Source organism: Schistocerca gregaria, chromosome 2 (genome assembly GCF_023897955.1).
Source record: "Schistocerca gregaria isolate iqSchGreg1 chromosome 2, iqSchGreg1.2, whole genome shotgun sequence".
Lineage (NCBI taxonomy): Eukaryota > Metazoa > Arthropoda > Insecta > Orthoptera > Acrididae > Schistocerca > Schistocerca gregaria.
Genome location: NC_064921.1, coordinates 372,562,640 through 372,582,978, shown reverse-complemented (window position 1 = coordinate 372,582,978; position 20,339 = coordinate 372,562,640). Strand labels below are relative to the sequence as shown.

At 42.1% G+C, this 20,339-nt stretch overlaps 1 protein-coding gene across 6 annotated transcripts in view; it reads left to right on the top strand.

The window, feature by feature from the left end:
* Positions 1-20,339, top strand: part of LOC126319852 (espin) — a 569,186-nt gene that overhangs the window by 394,515 nt on the left and 154,332 nt on the right. For all 6 annotated transcript variants that reach the window (XM_049993564.1, XM_049993548.1, XM_049993541.1 and 3 more), the window contains one exon: positions 15,572-15,754. In XM_049993564.1, the coding sequence (XP_049849521.1) occupies positions 15,572-15,754 (183 nt within the window). The remainder of the gene's footprint in view (positions 1-15,571; positions 15,755-20,339) is intronic.

Below are 20,339 nucleotides of genomic sequence, written 5' to 3'. Positions count from 1 at the left end.
TATTTTCTGGTCTCGCGGTCACCGTTGGTTAATTACAAAGTAAGTACAACAAAAGCCTAACGTACTGCTTTACAAGTAAATGAGTGGAACCTTCCGAAATGCATCTCTAGCAGTAAATAACCTTCGTGTTCTTTACTAAATAAAGACTGTAAACAAAAAGGAAGGGACAAAAGGAAACAATCACAAAATTAAGACAGCTTTTGCTTCGTTACAGCGAGAACAATAATCTTGTAGCTTCTACGTTTACAATGGATCATATTTACATAAAGTATTCGAAATCAGAGTAGCTCAGCGGAGCTATGTGGAGCACTGGCCCTTACCGGCGATGGTGGGATCGACAAGCCATAACACTGCACTTGCGGCGAGCCGAACGATATTTACAGTCAAACGGTGGAACTTTCATTTAAACAGTATAATATGACTGTGGCCCCCAACTACGGGTGGATTACCTTTCTTAGGAATTTCAAACTGTGGAGTAACATTTTGCAACGTGTATCGAAGCCGATCGATGCCGGCCCCGACAGCAGAACAGGAGCTCCTCGCTAATGAAGAGGAGAGTGCGGTAGCAGGATCAGTAAGCAGCTCGCTCGTGAAGGGCGCTGCAGATAAGGAAGAGTGCGGCGTCTGCAGAGGCACGCCGTCAGCTCTCCGCTAATAGCGCGCTGCGACCTGCTCGCGAGGCGGCGAACTGGCAAACCAAGGTCCAGGAGAGGCTGTGATACGATGCCGGCATGGCAGCGATTGTTCTCACCATCTACACGCCATGTACGTAGTCAAAGGAGGGACACACACCACATTAATGTCCGCTAATAGGTGTTCGGATACTTTTGATCAAATAGCGTTCACTGTCGCCCTCCAATCTTGCGTTCACAGGCGCGCGTCCTTCCTTTCAACTGCAGCTGATGCACTTTTCATATGAGTCTGTCACGCATTTAGCTGCAATCGTTCCGCAATCCCCATTATGATATCTTTCAGATATGGTCGCAGATGATAGAGTTGCGTACAGAGAGATCGCGTTATTGCAATATTACACACATCAAAAAATAGTTTTGCATCACCTCGGTTCCGAGAGTTCCGGAACCTGTACAGAAAATTTGAATAGAGACCAACATAAACATCATTTCCACCATTCTTATTTCTCATGAAAACCACACATTGCATGTGAGAGGTGGTGGTCCAAGTTGCTGTACACACCGGTACCTCTAATACCCAGTAGCACGTCCTCTTGCATTGATGCATGCCTGTATTTGTCGTGGCATACTATCCACATGTTCATGTAGGCACTGTTGGTCCAGATTATCCCACTCCTCAACTGCGATTCGGGATGGATCCCTCATAGTGGTTGCTGGGTCATGTCGTCCATAAACAGCCCTTTTCAATCTATCTCAGGCATGTTCGATAGGGTTCATGTGTGGAGAACATTCTGGCTACTCTAGTCGATCGATGTCGTTATCATGAAGGAAGTCATTCACAAGATGTGCACGATGGGGGCACAAATTGTGGTCCATGAAGAGGAATGCCTCGCCGATATTATGGAGGATAGCATTCACGTATCGTACAGCCGTTAACGGCGCCTTACATGACCACCAGCGGCGTACGTCGGCCCCACATAATGCCACCACGAAACATCAGGGAACCTCCACCTTGTTGCACTCGCTGGACAGTGTGTCTAATGCGCTCAGCCTGACCGGGTTGTCTCCAAACACGTCTCCGATGATTGTCTGGTTGAAGGCATATGCGACACTTATCGGTGAAGAGAACGTGATGCCAGTCCTGAGCGGTCCATTCGGCACGTTGTTTGCCCATCCGTACCGCGCTGCATGGTGTTGTGGTTGCAAAGATGGACCTCGCCATGGACGCAGGGAGTGAAATTGCACACATGCAGCCTATTACACAAAGTTTAAGTCGTAACACGACGTCTTGTGGCTGCACGAAAAGCATTATTCAGCATGGTGGCGTTGCTGTCATCGTCCCTCCGAGCCGTAATCCGTAGGTGCCTGAGCGAGAGATGTCATCGATAGTTCCTCTCTCTCTGTATCTCCTCCATGTCCGAACAACTTCGCTTTGGTCCAGTCCGAGACGCCTGGACACTTCCCTTATTGGAAGCCCTTCCTGGCACAAAGTAACAATGCGGACGCGATCGAGCCGCGGTATTGACCGTCTAGGGATGGCTGAACTACAGACAGCACGAGCCGTGTTCCTCCTTCCTGGTGGAATGACTGGAACTGATCGGCTGTGGGACCCCCTCCGTCTAATAGGTGCTGCTCTTACGTAGTTGTTTACATCTTTGGGCGGGTTTAATGACATCTCTGAACAGTTAAAGGGACTGTGTCTGTGATACAACACCCACAACCGGGGTGATGCAAAACTATTTTTGAAGTGTGCACAAAAAACGCGGGAGAACGTCGTGCATACATGTAATGTAATCTCCACAAACAATAGGTAATACTAACAACATTCGTCAATTTGTCACTCCAAGTAGTTATATCCTCCAAGTGCCGCAGAAAATTTATGTAGAGCGTTTTAAGGTGGAAAAAGGCGTACATCTAGCGGAGAGGAAACAAAATTATTGGACCCATATTCATTAGAATAATCCTGAGTAAGTGAAGCACATTCAGGAAGGAGGTCACGTACAAAATATTCTTTCGGCCAATTCTTGAGACTGTGTTTTGCTATCGGGTCTGTAACAAGTTATATTAACAGAAGGAATAGAGTATAAGATTCAAAGACGAACTACGCGCTTCGTCACGGTCTCGTTTAGATCACGTGGAAACTTCGCAGGAATGCTCAGCTAGCTAGTAGGAGACACACTGTGCATCGCGAAGTGTCGCACTCGCTATACAATCTCCAAACTAGTCAAGAAACATAATTCTCCCTCCATCGTACACCCCGCGTAATCACTAGGAGAATTTTTATTTGCGTGCCAGACATAATTTTGTGTCATTCCGTGCAAAGGTCTTACGGGTAAATTATACGACATTTTTCAAAGGTTGTATGGGTTTATTGATGTTTTGCGGTTTAATCCATCGTGTTGGAATTTAATGCTGAGCAGATTTATGTTCGTCATTTGTCAAGCACAATCAGCATATGCTGTTAAGCAATCAATTTTGGCTCATTCGATCAGTTTATAAGGTCTTAGATATTTCGTTTTAAACTGACAGATTAAAGAGTGATTTCCACGAGCTTCTCGAGTACGCTGGTTATCATTCGAGGCTTGATAGATAATGAATTACATAAAATCTGTAAGGAATAATGACAAATTAAGCACTTATTGAAATAAGGCCTGCTCACTTCGTCATACGCCCGTGCGAAGTGTAACGAAAGTCGAGCACTACGCTTATCATTTTATCTTTCGTGGCTTGACAGATAATGCATTGCGTATAATCCCGCGGGGCCAATGACAAATTAAGAAATCATTGAAATAAGGGCTGCTGGCATAGTCGTACGTCCGTGCCAAGTGCAGACACTAAGACACCCTGGGGCTATGTTGCTGCACCCAGAGGTAACCAGTTGATATCGTGGTGTAAGAAAATTTCGTCACCTCAGTTTGGCAGAAAAGAGAGAGCAACTGATGTGTTAATTTCTAAACATTGCCGCAATGTCTCATGGAGCGAGGCTAGGGACGTCGCACTAATAAAGGTCATCCACCAGTGAGATTCGGAGTCAAGCTGGACTACCTTTTTGTTTCTGTTCGAAAGAAATTCGCTATGTAGCAGCGTAAGGCTTCGTCCCCTCTTCTCCTTGCAATCATAGCGACAAAACATCGCAATGTACATGCATTTATGACAGACACAGAAATACAATTTGCATTTCAGTGACAGATCAGAGAAAGAAATTACCACACGGCTCCAATGGGACCCTGCCGATTGCAGAAAATAGAATTTTTATAATTTGACAGTTGATGAAATATAAACGACATCTCTTGTACCAAAATACCAGGAGCAATTTCATCCCCATTATTCAGAAAAGTAAAGAAGACGCTGTTTAAAGTGAATTATACACTTGCACAAACAAGTGATCTTTCTTTGGTCTTAATATCAGAAATTTTCATTGCCCATGTGTTTTATCCTTAGACACGTAATAGTTTGGCGACCGACTTTTTGCCCCTTAGCAAGTCAGAGAAAAGCTATCTCGATGTAATTATGTCTGCGTGGTCTAACAACCCTACCACAACAAAGGTCAAAAATTAATTATGATTGTAGTGTTGCTCACGCTGCTAAATATTGCATTTTTGGGCAACAACAAAGTTATATTATGTGGCAGGTGTCATCAGAGCACAGTTAATAAAGACATTTCTTGAAATAATGGATAAACTAGTCACTCATCTTTTCGTGTTTCCCACGCTGGTCTCGTTGTGAACTCATGGCTCAATCGTCGAAAATCTAGGTAGTGGTGATTCCAAGCTCGAATGCAAAGAGGTCTAGGTGTTATTCTGCGATATTCAAAAGTTTTATAGATGTGCTTCATAAACCATTCTTGGAGATTAAACTTTTGCAAGTTAGGACAATGGTGATGTAAAAAAGTAATCAGCACTCCGAGTTTAAGTTACACTTCTTTTTTATTACTTTTGTTGCAATATCAGGTTACTTGTTCCAAAACATCACTTCACAATATAAAACATACTTGAATATATCTTCCTCACTCTTAAAGTTCACATTTCATAAACTGACTACAATTTGCGTCTTTTTAACATGACGACCGAAGCTTGACTCTCTAAAAACCGCTTACGCGCCCATAAATTAGAGTTACAAGTACGTCAAAGATCATAGTGACAAAAGAAAGAATACACATAAGAATAATATCATTGCAACATATACATATCGATGTATCGAAGTACCTCTACATTAATGAAATCAAATCTGAATGTTGTCACAGAAATATGTTAACTATTTTACAGAAACACACTAGAATATTGCTGGTATCGAGAGGTTGAAGTGAGGTGCCGTAATGGTTACGTAATTCAAATACCATTACAGTGGGGAGGGGGGGGGGGGGGGGAAGCTCTCAGGGTCAAAGGCAACTGAGGAACAACGTGTAGGCGTGAGGTGTTGGCTCCGGCTCCGAAAGCCGACATTAACGGCCGTGAGACAATACGATGATGCTCTAAGCAGTAGATAAAGCATAGTTGTTAGGTGGAAAGTCCTGTTGCTCGGTAGTGCTACAGAGTTAGGTTAATGAACAAATGCTATCTACTCATTCACACATCACCAGATACACTGTGCAGTCACAGTAATGTGACCATCTATCAGAAGTCTCAATAACCGCCTTTTCCGGCGCGAATCGCTGAGAGACGTGCATGAAGAGAGTCAGCGAGGCTCTGGAAGGTTCGGACAGGGATGTGGAGCCATCCCGAGTCCAGTGCCGTGGTCAGCTGAGCTAGGTTCCGCGCTTGAGACTCCATGGCGCGAACGGCCCTGTCGAGTTGGTCCCACAGATTCTCGACTGGGTTTTAATACGGGAGGTCTGGTGGCAAGGAGAGTGCGGTAAAATCCTGGTGCTCTCCGATAAACGCACGTGCACTGCGAGCCGTGTGTCACGTACCATTGTCCTGCTGATAGATGCCGTAATGCCGAGGAGAAACAAATTGCATTTAGGGATTGCCCTGGGCTAGAAACATGTTTGTGTTGATCCATTACGCCTTCCAGAATGATGAGATCACCCTGAGAACGCCATGAAAACATTACCCATACCGTAAGCTTCCTTGATTGTTGGAGAGTGTTTGCTTTCAGACGTTTCACGTTGTGTGCGCTAACGGTCATCTTTCCGATAGAGCATAAAACGTGATTCATCCGAAAAGGCCACCTGTCGCCACTCAGTGGACGTCCAGTTAAGGTACTGGCGTGAAAATTCCATTCTTCGTCGCCAGTGGACAGCAGTCAGCATGGGTACATGGACTAGTTGTTTGGACCAGAGGCCAATATGCAGCAAAGTTCGCTGAATGGTCGTCGAAGAAAGACTGTTGGTAGCCCCTTGGTTCATCTGGGTGAACATTTGCTCAACACTTACAACTCTGTTTACTCGTACACATCTCCGCAACAGTCATGGACTGTGCGGCTGGCCCCGGCGGAGGTTCGAGTCCTCCCTCGGATATGGGTGTGTGTGTTTGTCCTTAGGATACTTTAGATTACGTAGTAAACTTAGGGACTGATGACCTTAGCAGTTAAGTCCCATAAGATTTCACACACGCTTTTGTCCGCAACAGTCGTTTACCCATGTCATCTATGGTCCGTGGTGCACCGCAGCTACTTCGGCGCCAGTTTTGGATACCGCCATTTTGCCATGCACGGTATATTTAGCCACAGCGGCACGCGAACATTTTACAAACTTACCTGTTTCGTAAGTGCTTCCGGCCTTGATGCGAAAACCAATGATCATATCCTTCTGGATGACAGATACGTCGCTCCGTTTCTGGATTGCGACAGTGCCTTCACTGTTTTACGCGTCCCCCCAACACGCTTTATATAGCAACCACTGCTGGTGCCGCCACCTGCCGTCTGTGAGTGGTTATTGCACTTTGACATCAGACATATGCGGTGACCACATTAATGTGACTGGACCGTGTAAAGCTCTAGGAACAACCTCTCCTTTAAATAAAAATTAACTTCATAAATTTCAAGATTCCCCTTGAGACAACGGCCGTTAGTTTACTTAAGGTGGCCTCTGTATGCAGTTTTGATATGTGAATAGATTTTCTAAGAACACTCAGATGTCAAAAGTCTACAGTTTCACGTTAAGCCGGCCGCGGTGGTCTCGCGGTTCTAGGCGCGCAGTCCGGAACCGTGCGACTGCTACGGTCGCAGGTTCGAATCCTGCCTCGGGCATGGATGTGTGTGATGTCCTTAGGTTAGTTAGGTTTAAGTAGTTCTAAGTTCTAGGGAACTGATGATCCCAGATGTTAAGTTCCATAGTGCTCAGACTAATTTGAACCTTTTTTTTTCATGTCAAAGTTTGGTAAGTTTTCTTAAAATACATGACTAACAAATGAAAAATGTGGTGAACTATCTAACAAAAGGACATAACAACATGAACTGAATTCTAATTTCTAAACCGTTTCAGGCGACAGTCACTAATGTCTTGGTATTATTATTCTAGTTCTCAAAAACCTCTCTCAGTGAACTGAATTTGGTTCATTCGGGCAATTAAAACTTCGTAATCAGCAGTAAAATCCGTTATTGTGTAACTTGTGGCGTAATGCGTTTCTATCGCATTTAACGCTTTCTCTCGAGTCTCAATATTCTCACGCACTTGTGTTAATTCAAAAACTGACTGAATCTAGAACAATAAAGCGCAAAACACTGAGTAGTTAAATTTATTACAGCTAGACACAATGTCGCTTCCGATTCCAGAGAAATTAATAAAAAATATATTACACCTGCTACTATCGCTAAAAAAAAGTCAATAGCAACACGACTTGCGCAATACACTTTCTGTTCAGCAATTCACCTTGGGGCATATCTTGGGACATTTTTTTCCTTAAGGCATTTGTATACTGAACAACATCAAGTCTTGATTAAATTACTTCCCGACCATTCTTGATTGAAGAAAAACTGTAATGTCGTGATCTGACTATAAAACGTCTTCAGGTGCTCTCCAATCAAGGGGGAGCCATGAATTAGATACTTACCTCCAGTTATCACGTTTATCGTGACAGTAATTTGGTTTAAGAGTACTTTTATCTGACTCAAGATAGAGTATTACGTAACCAGTACGTAATTTCATTAGGTCCATACGGTGTAAGGTGCAACTCAGACAACGTGAAGATCCGGCACGTCAACTGATCTCTCGAATTTGATGCTCAGTGCCGTTATTATAACAACAGAAAATAAGTGCCTAGGCAGTTCAGTGATTGACAACCTCTGCCTAGGGGAGAAAATAAATTTCATTACAAGCACTAAAGATTGTAAAAATGCAAAGCAGTAAGGCTAGAACGTGTACCGAAGTGCACTGCCGGGATCTTGTTAACTCAGGCCTATCGGTAATTATAATAAGCCGATTAGCAACAAACAAATCCCGAGTTGCAGACTTTGAAGCATCTATTAGAGAGCTTCCCGTAAGTGACTGCGTGAATAACACAATCGATATTACTCGGCCCGAGTAATAGTAACTACCCCGTCATGACGCTGTTATCTACTTGCTCACGTTGTAAACAATCTAGTATGTCACTATGACCACTACATGAAGGTAAGGAGGAAGCAACGTTGTAATCTGACGTCCCGTCAATATCAAAGACATTCTGAATACTGACATTTCACATTTTGTGATTGCGTACTGTGCTGTATTCAGACTTTTGTAAATTGTCTCTGTAGGATATTGACATTAACCAGAGTATTTTCTATATATTAGCAGAAAACTCAGCCACTAATTACGTAAATTTACTTTCATTTTAGTTAAACTATGTTAAAATATAATGTCTCTCGAATCAGAAAGTGTAACCTTTGTTGAAACTAACATGATTCGATGAACTGTATCTAGCCATGTAGGTTGGCATACAGCTCATTTTCCACAGCGCTCTCAGATAGTCTCCAGTGGTTTGGCCGTGCATAGAACGCGCAACATCTAACTCCAGACCTGCAAGGCAAAAAATTTAATTCTTGTATGACTGTGTCTGTGTGTGGGTACTCTGCGTGAGGACTCATCTTGTTGGGGATGCGCTCCCTCGTAGTCGTTAATTTTGGAATTATTTTGACACACTTCTTGATATGATTTCTCTCTATCTTCTATCGTCGTGTTTTTCGTTTCTCTGTTTATGAAGTCTGGGAAGTTCTCTTTCCATTGTCAACTATTTGCAATAGGACGTGTACTTAATTATGGTTCTATTGACGTCTCACGTATTTCAGTGACATTCTCAAAAAATTCAGATACATTCACTGGGTCTTTGCTTTTATGTATATCTCAGGGACGAAGTAGCTATCTCATGATAGGGACGATCTTAGACTTCAATAGACCAGACACTTCATTCATCACGTAATACAGACCATCTGGATGGAGCACTGTAACTAGCGGATAACCGATTATAGCCGTACCCTTCATTTTCAAAACACATCCACGTTCTCACCTTGCATATAGCACATTAGTCATCGCATTATTTTTGTCTTTACAGTAATAATTCCGTGTGGTTCAACAGCCTGATGTAAGTCTTTCAGTAAGACAGCACTTCGGTGACATACGAGTCCGTAACCAATCCCAGTACAGGGGGAAGGGGACGGAATCCAAACCACGTATCACTCCTGACGATTCGTCACATCACTGACAAGTGAAGGCTAGTTTAAAGGCAGACTGAAATATTCCATGGTCCGATAGGGTTTCTAGGCAGGCACCTTACCATTCTAACACCATGCGAGAAATCATTGACTACACAGCCCCGTGGCGCATAGTGTCTATTACAGTAAACAGCTGTTAAAGGTCGCTTCTCTGGCGTTTTCAGTCAGTCCTGACTGACTAATAACCGATTTCGAGATTACATTCGTTTCAAATTACATCCCATTTTTTTGAAGATGCCCTGCTTGTATTAACACCCTATATGTACGAAAATGAAATAAGTAGCTTTCTTGTCAAAACAGAAAAGTTTATAAGTAATTTATTTTATACATCTGCAGTGTTTTTCAATTAACCAACAAATTTTATCTGATACAAAATGGTAACTTCTTTTATATATAAAATTAGTCTCGAAATAGTCGAGGTTGTAGTTGACCTATTGCTTACGAAAGGAACTTGTGAATGCTGTGGTTACACGTTTGGGAAACTCCATATTCGTATATTTATTTGGTGTGATTAGTTTGAAATAGATGCACACGTATCATTTCGACCGAAACTTTCTTCAAACTAAAACAACATTACTTCTGTTCAATATCGGACTATCAAGGTTCAATAAACTGCACCGGTGGAAATATAGACTACTGTCTTCATAAGTATATACATGCAAAAATCTATTTAAGAGAATATACACAAATTTCAAATCTGATTCTATTTAGGGTATGTGAAACTACCGTATCCGGATTCAATGGCTTGAAACTAGATGAACCGGTTAATAACCCACAAAAGTAAAGGCACATTGGCACGTTACTTTTTATCAAGTAATAGTATTTCAAACGGTCTTCGCACCGATGATTGCCTGGATTCTTTTCAAAGCTTGTCACAAGCGATTCACAATCGTGATTGTACGCCGTGTTGACTATTTAACAGGTGAAGTTTAGCTCACAAGTAACTTTATTGTACGAGTATCAGAAACATTAAAATTCAGCTGCTTTCATAAGACAAATTTTTAGCTATGCAGTACGTGCTCTCCGTCTAATTCTATATATATCTACTGCATTAAAGTAACGCGACAATTGGAGTACAGAGAAAATTACAAATACGATATTAACAACAAGCCCTTGTCTTCTCAATGAAACTCTTTGCCCTAACACGAGATTATGCGCTATGTTAGTTGAAAGCTAATTTGTCTTCATTGTGAGTCAAATATAAAACATCGCTAACTATATCAAAATAAAGAATGGGATGGTTTTTCTGTATACTACGTCGGCCTGTCAACAAAATGCAATGAAGTTCAATCTTATTACTTGCACCATAATTGTAATCACTGCGGTCGAAATATTTGATTCAAAAACAGTACAAAGTGTTAGAATTAAACAATATTTCGTTTCATGTTTTACTCAAAAATTTACTTGGAAGTATAATCAAAACAATTTAAAAGTAGGCTGCCATGCTCCACTTTGATCAGAGAAATTACTTGACGTGTTTCAGTTCTATTTATTCACCCAGTGAAACTCTTCAGCCTTCGCCTCAATTTACCGTGTTTCACCGCAAAACATCATTACTGCATGATAGCCATGAAACACGCAGCAGTTGCGCTAATTGCCATTAGATTATATCTACAGTAATATTCCTGTTAATATTCATTTTTCCCCCAGAACATAAGTCAAATGAAGATAGAGAAGAAAGAAAAAATTAGAATACGAATGGCTAGTACCATATCGTACTTTTTATCTCCAACACGTCAAATCAATTTCTAGATTTCGTCTAGCAACAGTAGCATCTTTTACGAAAAACATAAAAAGAAATGTGAATATGTTAATGGCCGAAAGGTTTTTTCTTTCTTTTGTTTCTAGAGGGACGTTTAGGGACACGGAAATTTAGACTGCATTTGTCCATGATGGTTTGTATTGATTTTGAGTGTTGTCCATACTTATCCAAGCAGGAGAAGAAAACTTGTGTCTGAAGCTGTCAGGATATGCTTGAGTTTTCACAAAATACTCTCCGTACCAACAAACTATTTGATCAGAGGTTCTTTTGGTTAATTTAATAACAGACGGCGTACATCACGTGTTTGTATGCCATTCCGTTAAATGTGTAAGTCCCCTCTCAATATATGAGCAATTGTCAAGTACGATGTACCTTGGAAAAGTGTGTACAGCTAGGGTAAAGTAATTTGGATATCAGCAAATAGATTAATGTGCACTAACCAGTGCAGAAACTGTATAGATTTTAAAAGTGAAAGTCACTAGTATGCAGATTGACTGAAGCGCAAACTACGGAATTTTCACTTACAGTTAGAGTCATACCGCCACGTGAATGCAGTTATCTCTCAAGTTTACACATTACATGACGACAGAACAACGTACTGATGCGCCTGATCCCTATTGATGAAATTATTCAGCACAGAATCCGTTTCGAGCTATTTTGCAACTAAGTTTTGCATTTCAGACTTTGCTGAAGGTTCTGTATAACCACTTCCAATCTGAGACTTTTGCGCAAACCCTTCCACAAACGTTTTCCACAAATTCTGTTTCGCATAACACTCGTCAATGACTACACGGTCTTTTATCGTGAGCATCATTTTGTGGTGCATTCAAATGGTCACTAAACACCTCTGCTCCTCTCACTCAGCCGGCCGATGTGTCCGAGCGGTTCTAGGCGCTACAGTCTGGAACCACGAGACCGCTACGGTCGCAGGTTCGAATCCTGCCTCGGGCATGGATGTGTGTGATGTCCTTAGGTTGGTTAGGTTTAAGTAGTTCTACGTTCTAGGGGACTGATGACCTCAGAAGTTAAGTCCCATAGTGCTGAGTCATTTGTACCATCCTCTCACTCGCTCAGACATACTGACACAGTGCAGACATGTGACAGAAACTGATTGGTGCAGCGAAATCACGGTTTCCAAAATCTTCTGTGTTAGAATTTCTCCTGTGAATGAACAATGTCTGTTCCGTGTCAGTCTTATAAACATTTTCCTGGCTAGTTTTATTTTATCCGTACTGCAGAATACCAGCCCAGATATCGCAGCGCCTGGTTATTGAAGACAGGTGTTTAGTTTACATTTATACCTGTACTTCTTTGTTGTACTCTCTAGACGAGAGCAAAATAGTTTAGCTATGTTTTGTAATATATCGATGGACTATGAATGCTTAGCCGACAAAGAAACCTATAGAAACAATGGTTGAACACTAATGTGGGAATCTGTTTGAAAATCGTCGCCTTATTCTCCTGAGAAAAAAGTTCTCTTTCCCTGACGCATACCGACCGTTCGGCCGTTGCTCCTTCTCAATACGTAGCTGACAACTGACGCAGTAAAAACAACCACTGAACTGCTACTACTTCTTTCCCTATTTTGGTGTTTAGCATTTCGCTAATGTACCCTCCACTATTTTTACCGGCTTCCATTCTTGTTTGGTTTATTGTCAATTAAAATTTTTAAAGCGGCTGTTTGGTAGCGCTAGGCTCACACTCAGGCATATCAGAAAATTTATTATTATTCATTATCATTATCGCAGAATATCAGGAAAAGTTTTCGTTGTTTGTGATCGTTATCATCCTTTTGAGAGAGATCAACTAGAATAAGGAAGTTTGGTGCTTCTTCGCTCACAGTTCAGTTGGACATTGTTTATCACTTAGCGAATTCTTCTGTTTTATATATTCCTGGGAACTCATAGGCTTTGCAATAGTTACTGTTAAAATTATTATATGCAAACGGATTTGTATTTGTTTCGTACTCGCCGGTAGCCCTTCTCAAATCCGCTTAGAAGAACTTTTTCCTGAAATCTTGTAAAAAGACTTAGCACTGTTGCCCTCATGATTGTAGCGGTACTTAAACAAATGGTAATCTCAATTTTCGTATCCATGGTGCTTGTACATTCTACAAAAAGACACGCAGTTTCCCTGTGCGCAGTACACGACTCCTACAGCCGAGCATCTCAGGATTGTTCCTGCAACGCCCTCCAACCTTCGTCACAGTGTGTCAGTTACGTTGTACTAGCGATCCGCCCCGGCTTCACACGGGCAGCTCTATCTATCGCCGGACGAGTTGTCTGGCGTAGCAGTAATAAATTACAAATAAAAACATTTCTTTCGAATGAGTCTGTCTATTTTTACAATGGTTCCTGATTTTATCCTTTACATACAAGCAGAAAAACGCGGAGCGGGGTGGAGCGGGTGGAGGTGGGGATGGAAGTACCTTTAATTCATCATAGTTCAAGAAATGTATCTACAATTGCGAATATGAAATACCGTTGTCCGTATATTGGAATGACGATAATGAAAATTTGTGCCGGATTGGAACTCGAACCTGGATTTCCACTTTTACGCGAGCGGTCGCCTTACCCGCTTCGGCTATCCGTGCACGAATCACTGCCAGACCCAAAGTTCCATATGATGTCGTCCATGTGTCGCAAGCTTCACTCTTACGTTACGTATATTCCGTCCAGGAAGGACATTTATTGCTAGTCGAGGGCCTGGCTTTGGCGAGTAAGTACGAAAAAGTAGCGCCTGTGTTGTTAAAAAGTACGGTGCAACGTTTTTCCTTCTATGCGTCTCAGCCTGGTAGGTGTGGCTAACACCTCTTTCATTAGGAAATATTTGAAATGATATGACCCATCTGTTTTGACCTATGAGGTCTTTGAAATGTTCGACAATAAGCACTTATCGACAGAAATTGTGTGCCAAATACGCTGTTGTTATGACATCACATTCGTTGGCTTCGCCAAGCTAATTCACAACTTAGCTGAACCTCGTGGCTACACTACGGATGCGTCTGTCATCATAGCCTATAGTGGGCTACCAAATGAAAATGAGACAGATGGAAGGAAAGTAAGTAAGTAAACTGTTCATTATTCCAAAAGTAATCACCGTAGTTGTTAATACGTTTATACCACTGCGAGACAAGGCGGCAATGCCTTCATGGGAAAACTTATGTTTGCCTACGGGACCAGGGGCCTCTTCGTCCAGAGCAAATCGATGGGACCGAACGCATGTTCCCTAGATAGTTTAGAACGCGCAGCAAACGTTTCCCTGGGAAGACCTTACACATACTCCATAGACCCCCAATCCCTCCCCGTGTGATTTCCGTATTTTTGCTGCCCTAAAGAGAAACATTTGTGGCTATCGATTTGTTTCGAGGTAAGCGGTGCACACCTGGATACAATCATTGTTCAGTGTGCAACTGTGATTATTTTTCCGTGAAGGCAATGACCGTCGTGTCTCACAGTGGGACAAATGTATTATCAGTTATGGCGATTACTTTTGAAATAATAAACAGTTTACTTATTTTTTTAGGGTTCTAAGGGACTACTTTGTTGTCCGTCCGTCTGTCTGTCTATCTGTCTGTCAAACTGTTAAACTGTTAAGAATCCTTTTTCTCAGGAACGAGTAGTATCAAGGCCAAATTTATGTCAGAATTAAAATCTATGGTTACTTGGCGGTGTAAAAATTTTCAGCTTCTAAGTCAATGCAATCACAAGATACTAGCCATTTATGTTACGTACTTCGATACCTGAAAATGCGCTCTTCTTAACCTACAGGGTACTTCCCACTGACACAGAAGCAAGAAATTTGGAAAGGAACAATGTTTCACAGTGCGAGCAAAGGGAAAATCCGAAGTTGTTAATTTGTAAATGTATCGCAAGGAAGAATATTTCTTTTGTCATTTTATTTGACTTTAGACTTGAAATTTAAACATTCTCGGAAGTCCTTGAGTTTCTTAGATCGATATCTTGCCATTATCAGTGCTGATAACAGGAAAAAATCTTCGATTCCCGGAATGGATGAGCTGTCTATATATACAATTAAGTTTGTAGGAACCCTCAGTTGGCGGTTCCTGCTCGCAAGTGATCTTTTTTCCATGTGTCTCGTTTTCATTCGACTGCCCCATATATATCGTAAACAACACTGTAGAAAAAAATAGGTATTTTCAGCAGCTCGATTTCTGTAGGTCCAAGTATGACGCCATACGCCACGACATCATAACCTCACGTTCTAGGCGCGCAGTCCGGAACCGAGCGACTGCTACGGTCGCAGGTTCGAATCCTGCCTCGGGCATGGATGTGTGTGATGTCCTTAGGTTAGTTAGGTTTAAGTAGTTCTAAGTTCTAGGGGACTAATGACCACAGCAGTTGAGTCCCATAGTGCTCAGAGCCATTTGAACCATTTGAACCATAACCTCACGGATCAAGCCCGACGTGAGGTGTCGGTCGGCTCCACCCAAACTTTCGCCTTATTAGCAGCGGTGGTAGCCCTACAATGTCAGCGCGTGCAGTTTGCGGGGACGGGCAATAACAACCGTGTGCTGCGGTGTTGGCAGGTGCAGGAGCAGGGCGTGGACGCCAACCTGCGAGACGGCGACGGCGCGACGCCGCTGCACTTCGCGGCGAGCCGCGGCCACGCCGACACCGTGCGCTGGCTGCTGCGCCACGGCGCCAAGCTCACGCTCGACCGCTACGGCAAGAGCCCCATCAACGACGCCGCCGACAACCACCAGATGGAGGTCAGCACCAGTCCGCCGTCTCTCTTCTCTTTGTAGCTAGTAGGCCATCCAGGTAACAACTAACAAGGGAAACTCCCCATCGCAACCCCATCAGATTGGGCCCACTGGATAGCCTGTCAAAAACTGAAACCAGATGAAAAGCAGGAGAAGCTTAAGTCGCTCGACGTCAACGATAATGATGGAAACTGAATAAATGAATTAAAATTTAGGCTATGACCACGACTTGAACACAGGTCTTCTTGCTTATTAGGTACTGCTGCAGCAGTACAGATCACCCACCTGCATGGACTATCCTAGTCCATTGACCTCCGTAACAAAAATTTCATTTCATGTCTTCAGCTTATTTTCCCCGTCTTAAATCGTCGTTCTCATACATCTCGTAGAAAATGTAATTATATTACGCGACGTCAATTACATGGAAAATGTCTTGGTACTATTTGGAACAGAAACTGAAAGACAGCAACCAGCTTCCTCGCAATCTCTGCTCTACCTAATCGGTAATAAGTGGCTTGAGCTAGATGTGCCATACCTGAATAAAATTTTGAACTCTCCACGTCACTGAATGGAGGCCATTGTGAAGTCTGGAACAGGCGTTAGTGTGATGTCTCCTGAGAGAGAGAGAGAGCAATTTTTTGTCAGTTATCCTTAGTATTAATTATTGTAACTGAAACTGGTTATAAATATTATAATAGTGATTTTGTAGATGAATAGACATATTTAAAAATGAGCTATATAGTTTACATTATGACCTTGTGTTGCCCTTTTCAAAATTGTAGGGAGCACATTGTGCTCATGTGGGAGCGATATAGATGGTTGTAAAATAATAAACTGGTAGCCAAGATCGCACGAATTCTTTTTATTCCATGATTACCGGTTTCGGCGAAACTAAAGCCGCCATCATCGGATCTACGGAGGACAGAAAACACAAAAAAATTGGGCTTGGGTTCCACTTATATAACATGTATACATACAAATTAAGTTACATACCTTAGGACACGTACAGGTTACAACATCAAGGCAAACAATGGTGATATTGGCAGCTGCCTATAACACACAAATTGTTGTAGGTAGCACATAGGTGTTCAACAGAGATGACACTATAAATGTTAAGTGTCTCCATCACATGCAACCGCAAGCTAGGTACTACCGCAACTCCTGCTCTGTTCTTTCGCTACTGGCCGCGTCGCGAGACGGCGATATCAGAACAGGAGCCAATGAATGTCACAGCTCGCGTCGTAACAGGCTCTGCGTGTGTGGTAACACTACGTCATTAGGGCTTGTACATAATTATAGAGATTACTGTATCACGTAAACATATACAAAACTTGTGAGAGTTGCAGATCTAAACAATTGAACATCTGCCTGGTCACATATACGACATATCGAAAAGCAAATGCAAATTTCATGAGAACTGCGGAATTACAAAAAATGTACATCTGTCTGGTCCTATACGCTCAAAATCGTTCAAATGGCTCTGAGCACTATGGGACTTAACTGCTGTGGTCATCAGTCCCCTAGAACTTTGAACTACTTAAACCTAACTAACCTAAGGACATCACACGCATCCATGCCCGAGGCAGGATTCGAACCTGCGACCGTAGCAGTCTCGCGGTTCCGGACTGTGCGCCTTAACCGCTTTTTTTTTTTTTGTTTTTAATCTCATTTTGTTCGCTATTGTTCGTTGCATCTGCTCGGGCCGGACGTCATAAGACATCCGTTTTAAGTTCGTTGTTGATCGATTAGCTCAGTTTTTTTATTACAGAGGGCTGCTAACCGTCTGACCGAACACGCTGAGCTACCGTGCCGGCTATAATTTATGATCACCGCTAGACCACCGCGGCCGGCGGTCCTATACGGAATAAGATACGAACACACATAGATCTTTTATGATATCTGCAGGGTTATGATGATGGCGGCTTAAGTTTCTCCGAAACCGGTAATCATGGAATAAAAAGAATTCCTGCGATCTTGGTTACCAGTTTATTGTTTTACTTTTCAAAATTATTGTAATATTTATACTACCACTAGTCCTTTTAAACAGTCAGAATCTGAAATTTGCAGGTTGCTTAAGTACTGGTCCCATATCACCTGGACTTTAATATGGTGTTTATTTAATGGATTACAGTGTTGTGTATTTGTAGATGTATAGTGCTTTTGGTCAAAATATATATTAGGCATAAGAATTTCTATTTCTTATTAGGTAAGCATTACAAACAGGGTGTTTTAAAAAAAGCACTGTTAGATATTCCTATAGGAGGTAGTATTGGTCAAAACTAGAAGCAAAGAGTCTATAATGACATGTCTGGAAACCAACACGTACTGAGATATGGACCAATCTGTCCTCTCATTCACATCTATGTCTTAGGTAGAAGTAGACACTGTAGGCAGTGCTGGATGTGGTTACCACACTTCCTGACACATTCGGATTGCGACACACGTACCAGTCACACGCTCTTGTAACGTTTGCACGTTGGCGATGGGTTGGGCAAACACCACTGACCTTAACTGTCCCCATAGCCGCAAATTAAACGTACTCACGCCCGTGAATGGGTGCCCTACGCTACCGGATATGGCACTGTTGTGTGTCTGCAAAAACAGACAATGTCTGATAGGATAGCCGCAATCAGTGATTTTACAATGTTACTTATAGTCCGTCTTGACTGCAAAATGTTTATTCCTATGACCGGTTTTGGTTCCTCTAGAACCATCTTTAGATCTGATATTTCGGTTACAGGAGTAACCCGGCCAAACACAGCAACTTCCACCTGCTGTGACGCAAAATATTTATGCTGCGTCACATAATGTTAAAGTTGCTGTGTTTGGACGGGTTACTTCGGTAACCGAAATATCAGATCTGAAGATGGTTCTAGAGGAACCGAAACCGGTCATATGAATAAACATTTTGCAGTCAAGACGGACTATAAGTAACACTGTTGTGTGTGTCCAACACATCGACCACGTGCTGACGTTACTGAGGAGTGTGACCACCGCATTTAAGCAATCCGAATGAAGCCAGGTGTATTTGAAAGAGTGCATGATTCCCTGTAAAGAGGGGCTAAAGTGCAAACTGACCCATATATGAAAATGTATTGGTGTCCAGGCAGGAACTTCTGAACAATAAAACCTCCAGTAGGAAAATATAACTCTATTGCTATAAGAAACATTTTGTGTGTAAAATATACGTTGTATGTATTCAAACTTTTTAAAATAGTCATACACACCGATGTACCCCTTCAGTATGTTGAAATTTACTTCAGATATATGTGCTTTACTTCTTCTTGTGTGGCACTTTTTGCACTAATAAGTTAATAAAAGTAGGCAGTGAGTTAAGTCAAATGAATGCATCGAAGTGGTCTGTAACTAGTGAAGATGCAGTGACATCAAATGATATGAGTACAAAACAACTGAGAATGCTGAACTGGCAGTGTAATGGGTACATTGTGACAAATGAAAATTTTTGCCAGACCAGTACTGCAACATGGACTGAATTTCAGTAAATTTAATTCGTTTTACGTATAGCTCTTAGAGCAGGATAGGCCAACATCCTCCACCCAGTCTTTTGCACATTATAGTTGTGCTTATCCATTACGGATATTTTAGATCCGTGACTGTATATTGAATGTAAATAAGTTATACAGAATTGCAACTAGTCACTTTTTTGAATAATTATGCTTTATTCTATGAACCGGTTTTCGAACCTTTTCAGGTTCATCTTCAGATGGTTTCAGGAAGTTACATCATTACTGGTAGTAGCATAATGCTGGGTGCTGGCTCTATGGCAGAAAGATGGGTCACACTTTAATGTATTGCCATGACTATAGCTTATCTGTCGATATGGATGTAAATTTAGTTTTTACTTACTGCGACAGTATAGGCGGCTTTTTCCGGACATCGAAATGGAGGCCGACAGCTGGACACTAACCGGAAAAATCCGCCTATACTGTCGCAGTAAGTAAAACCTAAATTTACATCCATATCGACAGATAAGCTATAGTCATGGCGATACATTAAAGTGTGACCCATCTTTTTGCCACAGAGCCAGCACCCAGCATTATGCTACTACCAGTAATGATGTAACTTCCTGAAACCATCTGAAGATGAACCTGAAAAAGTTCGAAAACCGGTTCATGGAATAAAACATAATTATTAAAAAAAGTGGTTGGTTGCAGTTCTGTATAACTTATTTACATTCTTTTGCACATGTTCTGGTGTCCTGTAGGAGAATCTCTGGTAGTAATGTTCATAAACCATAGGTGGAAAAGTTAATGGCAGCGCAAGCTTATCCTTCTAGCAGGAAAGGCCAAGATCCACCACCGAATCCTTTGCAGATGTCCTGGTGTCCTGAAGGAGAATCTCTAGTAGCAATGTTCATAAACCATAGGTGGAAAAGTCAATGGCAACGCAAGCTTAAGTCGGGTCTGAGAGGGAGGGTGGGGGGGGGGGGGGCTCAGATAGGCCAATGATTATGGCGGTTGCTCGCGAAAAAGGAGGGGAACACTTTGTTAGAGTCCGAGCCTGACACAAATTTTCAGTCGTCACAACAAGTCGGTCGACGGTGGTAGCTTCGCTTGTGTATGACACGTGA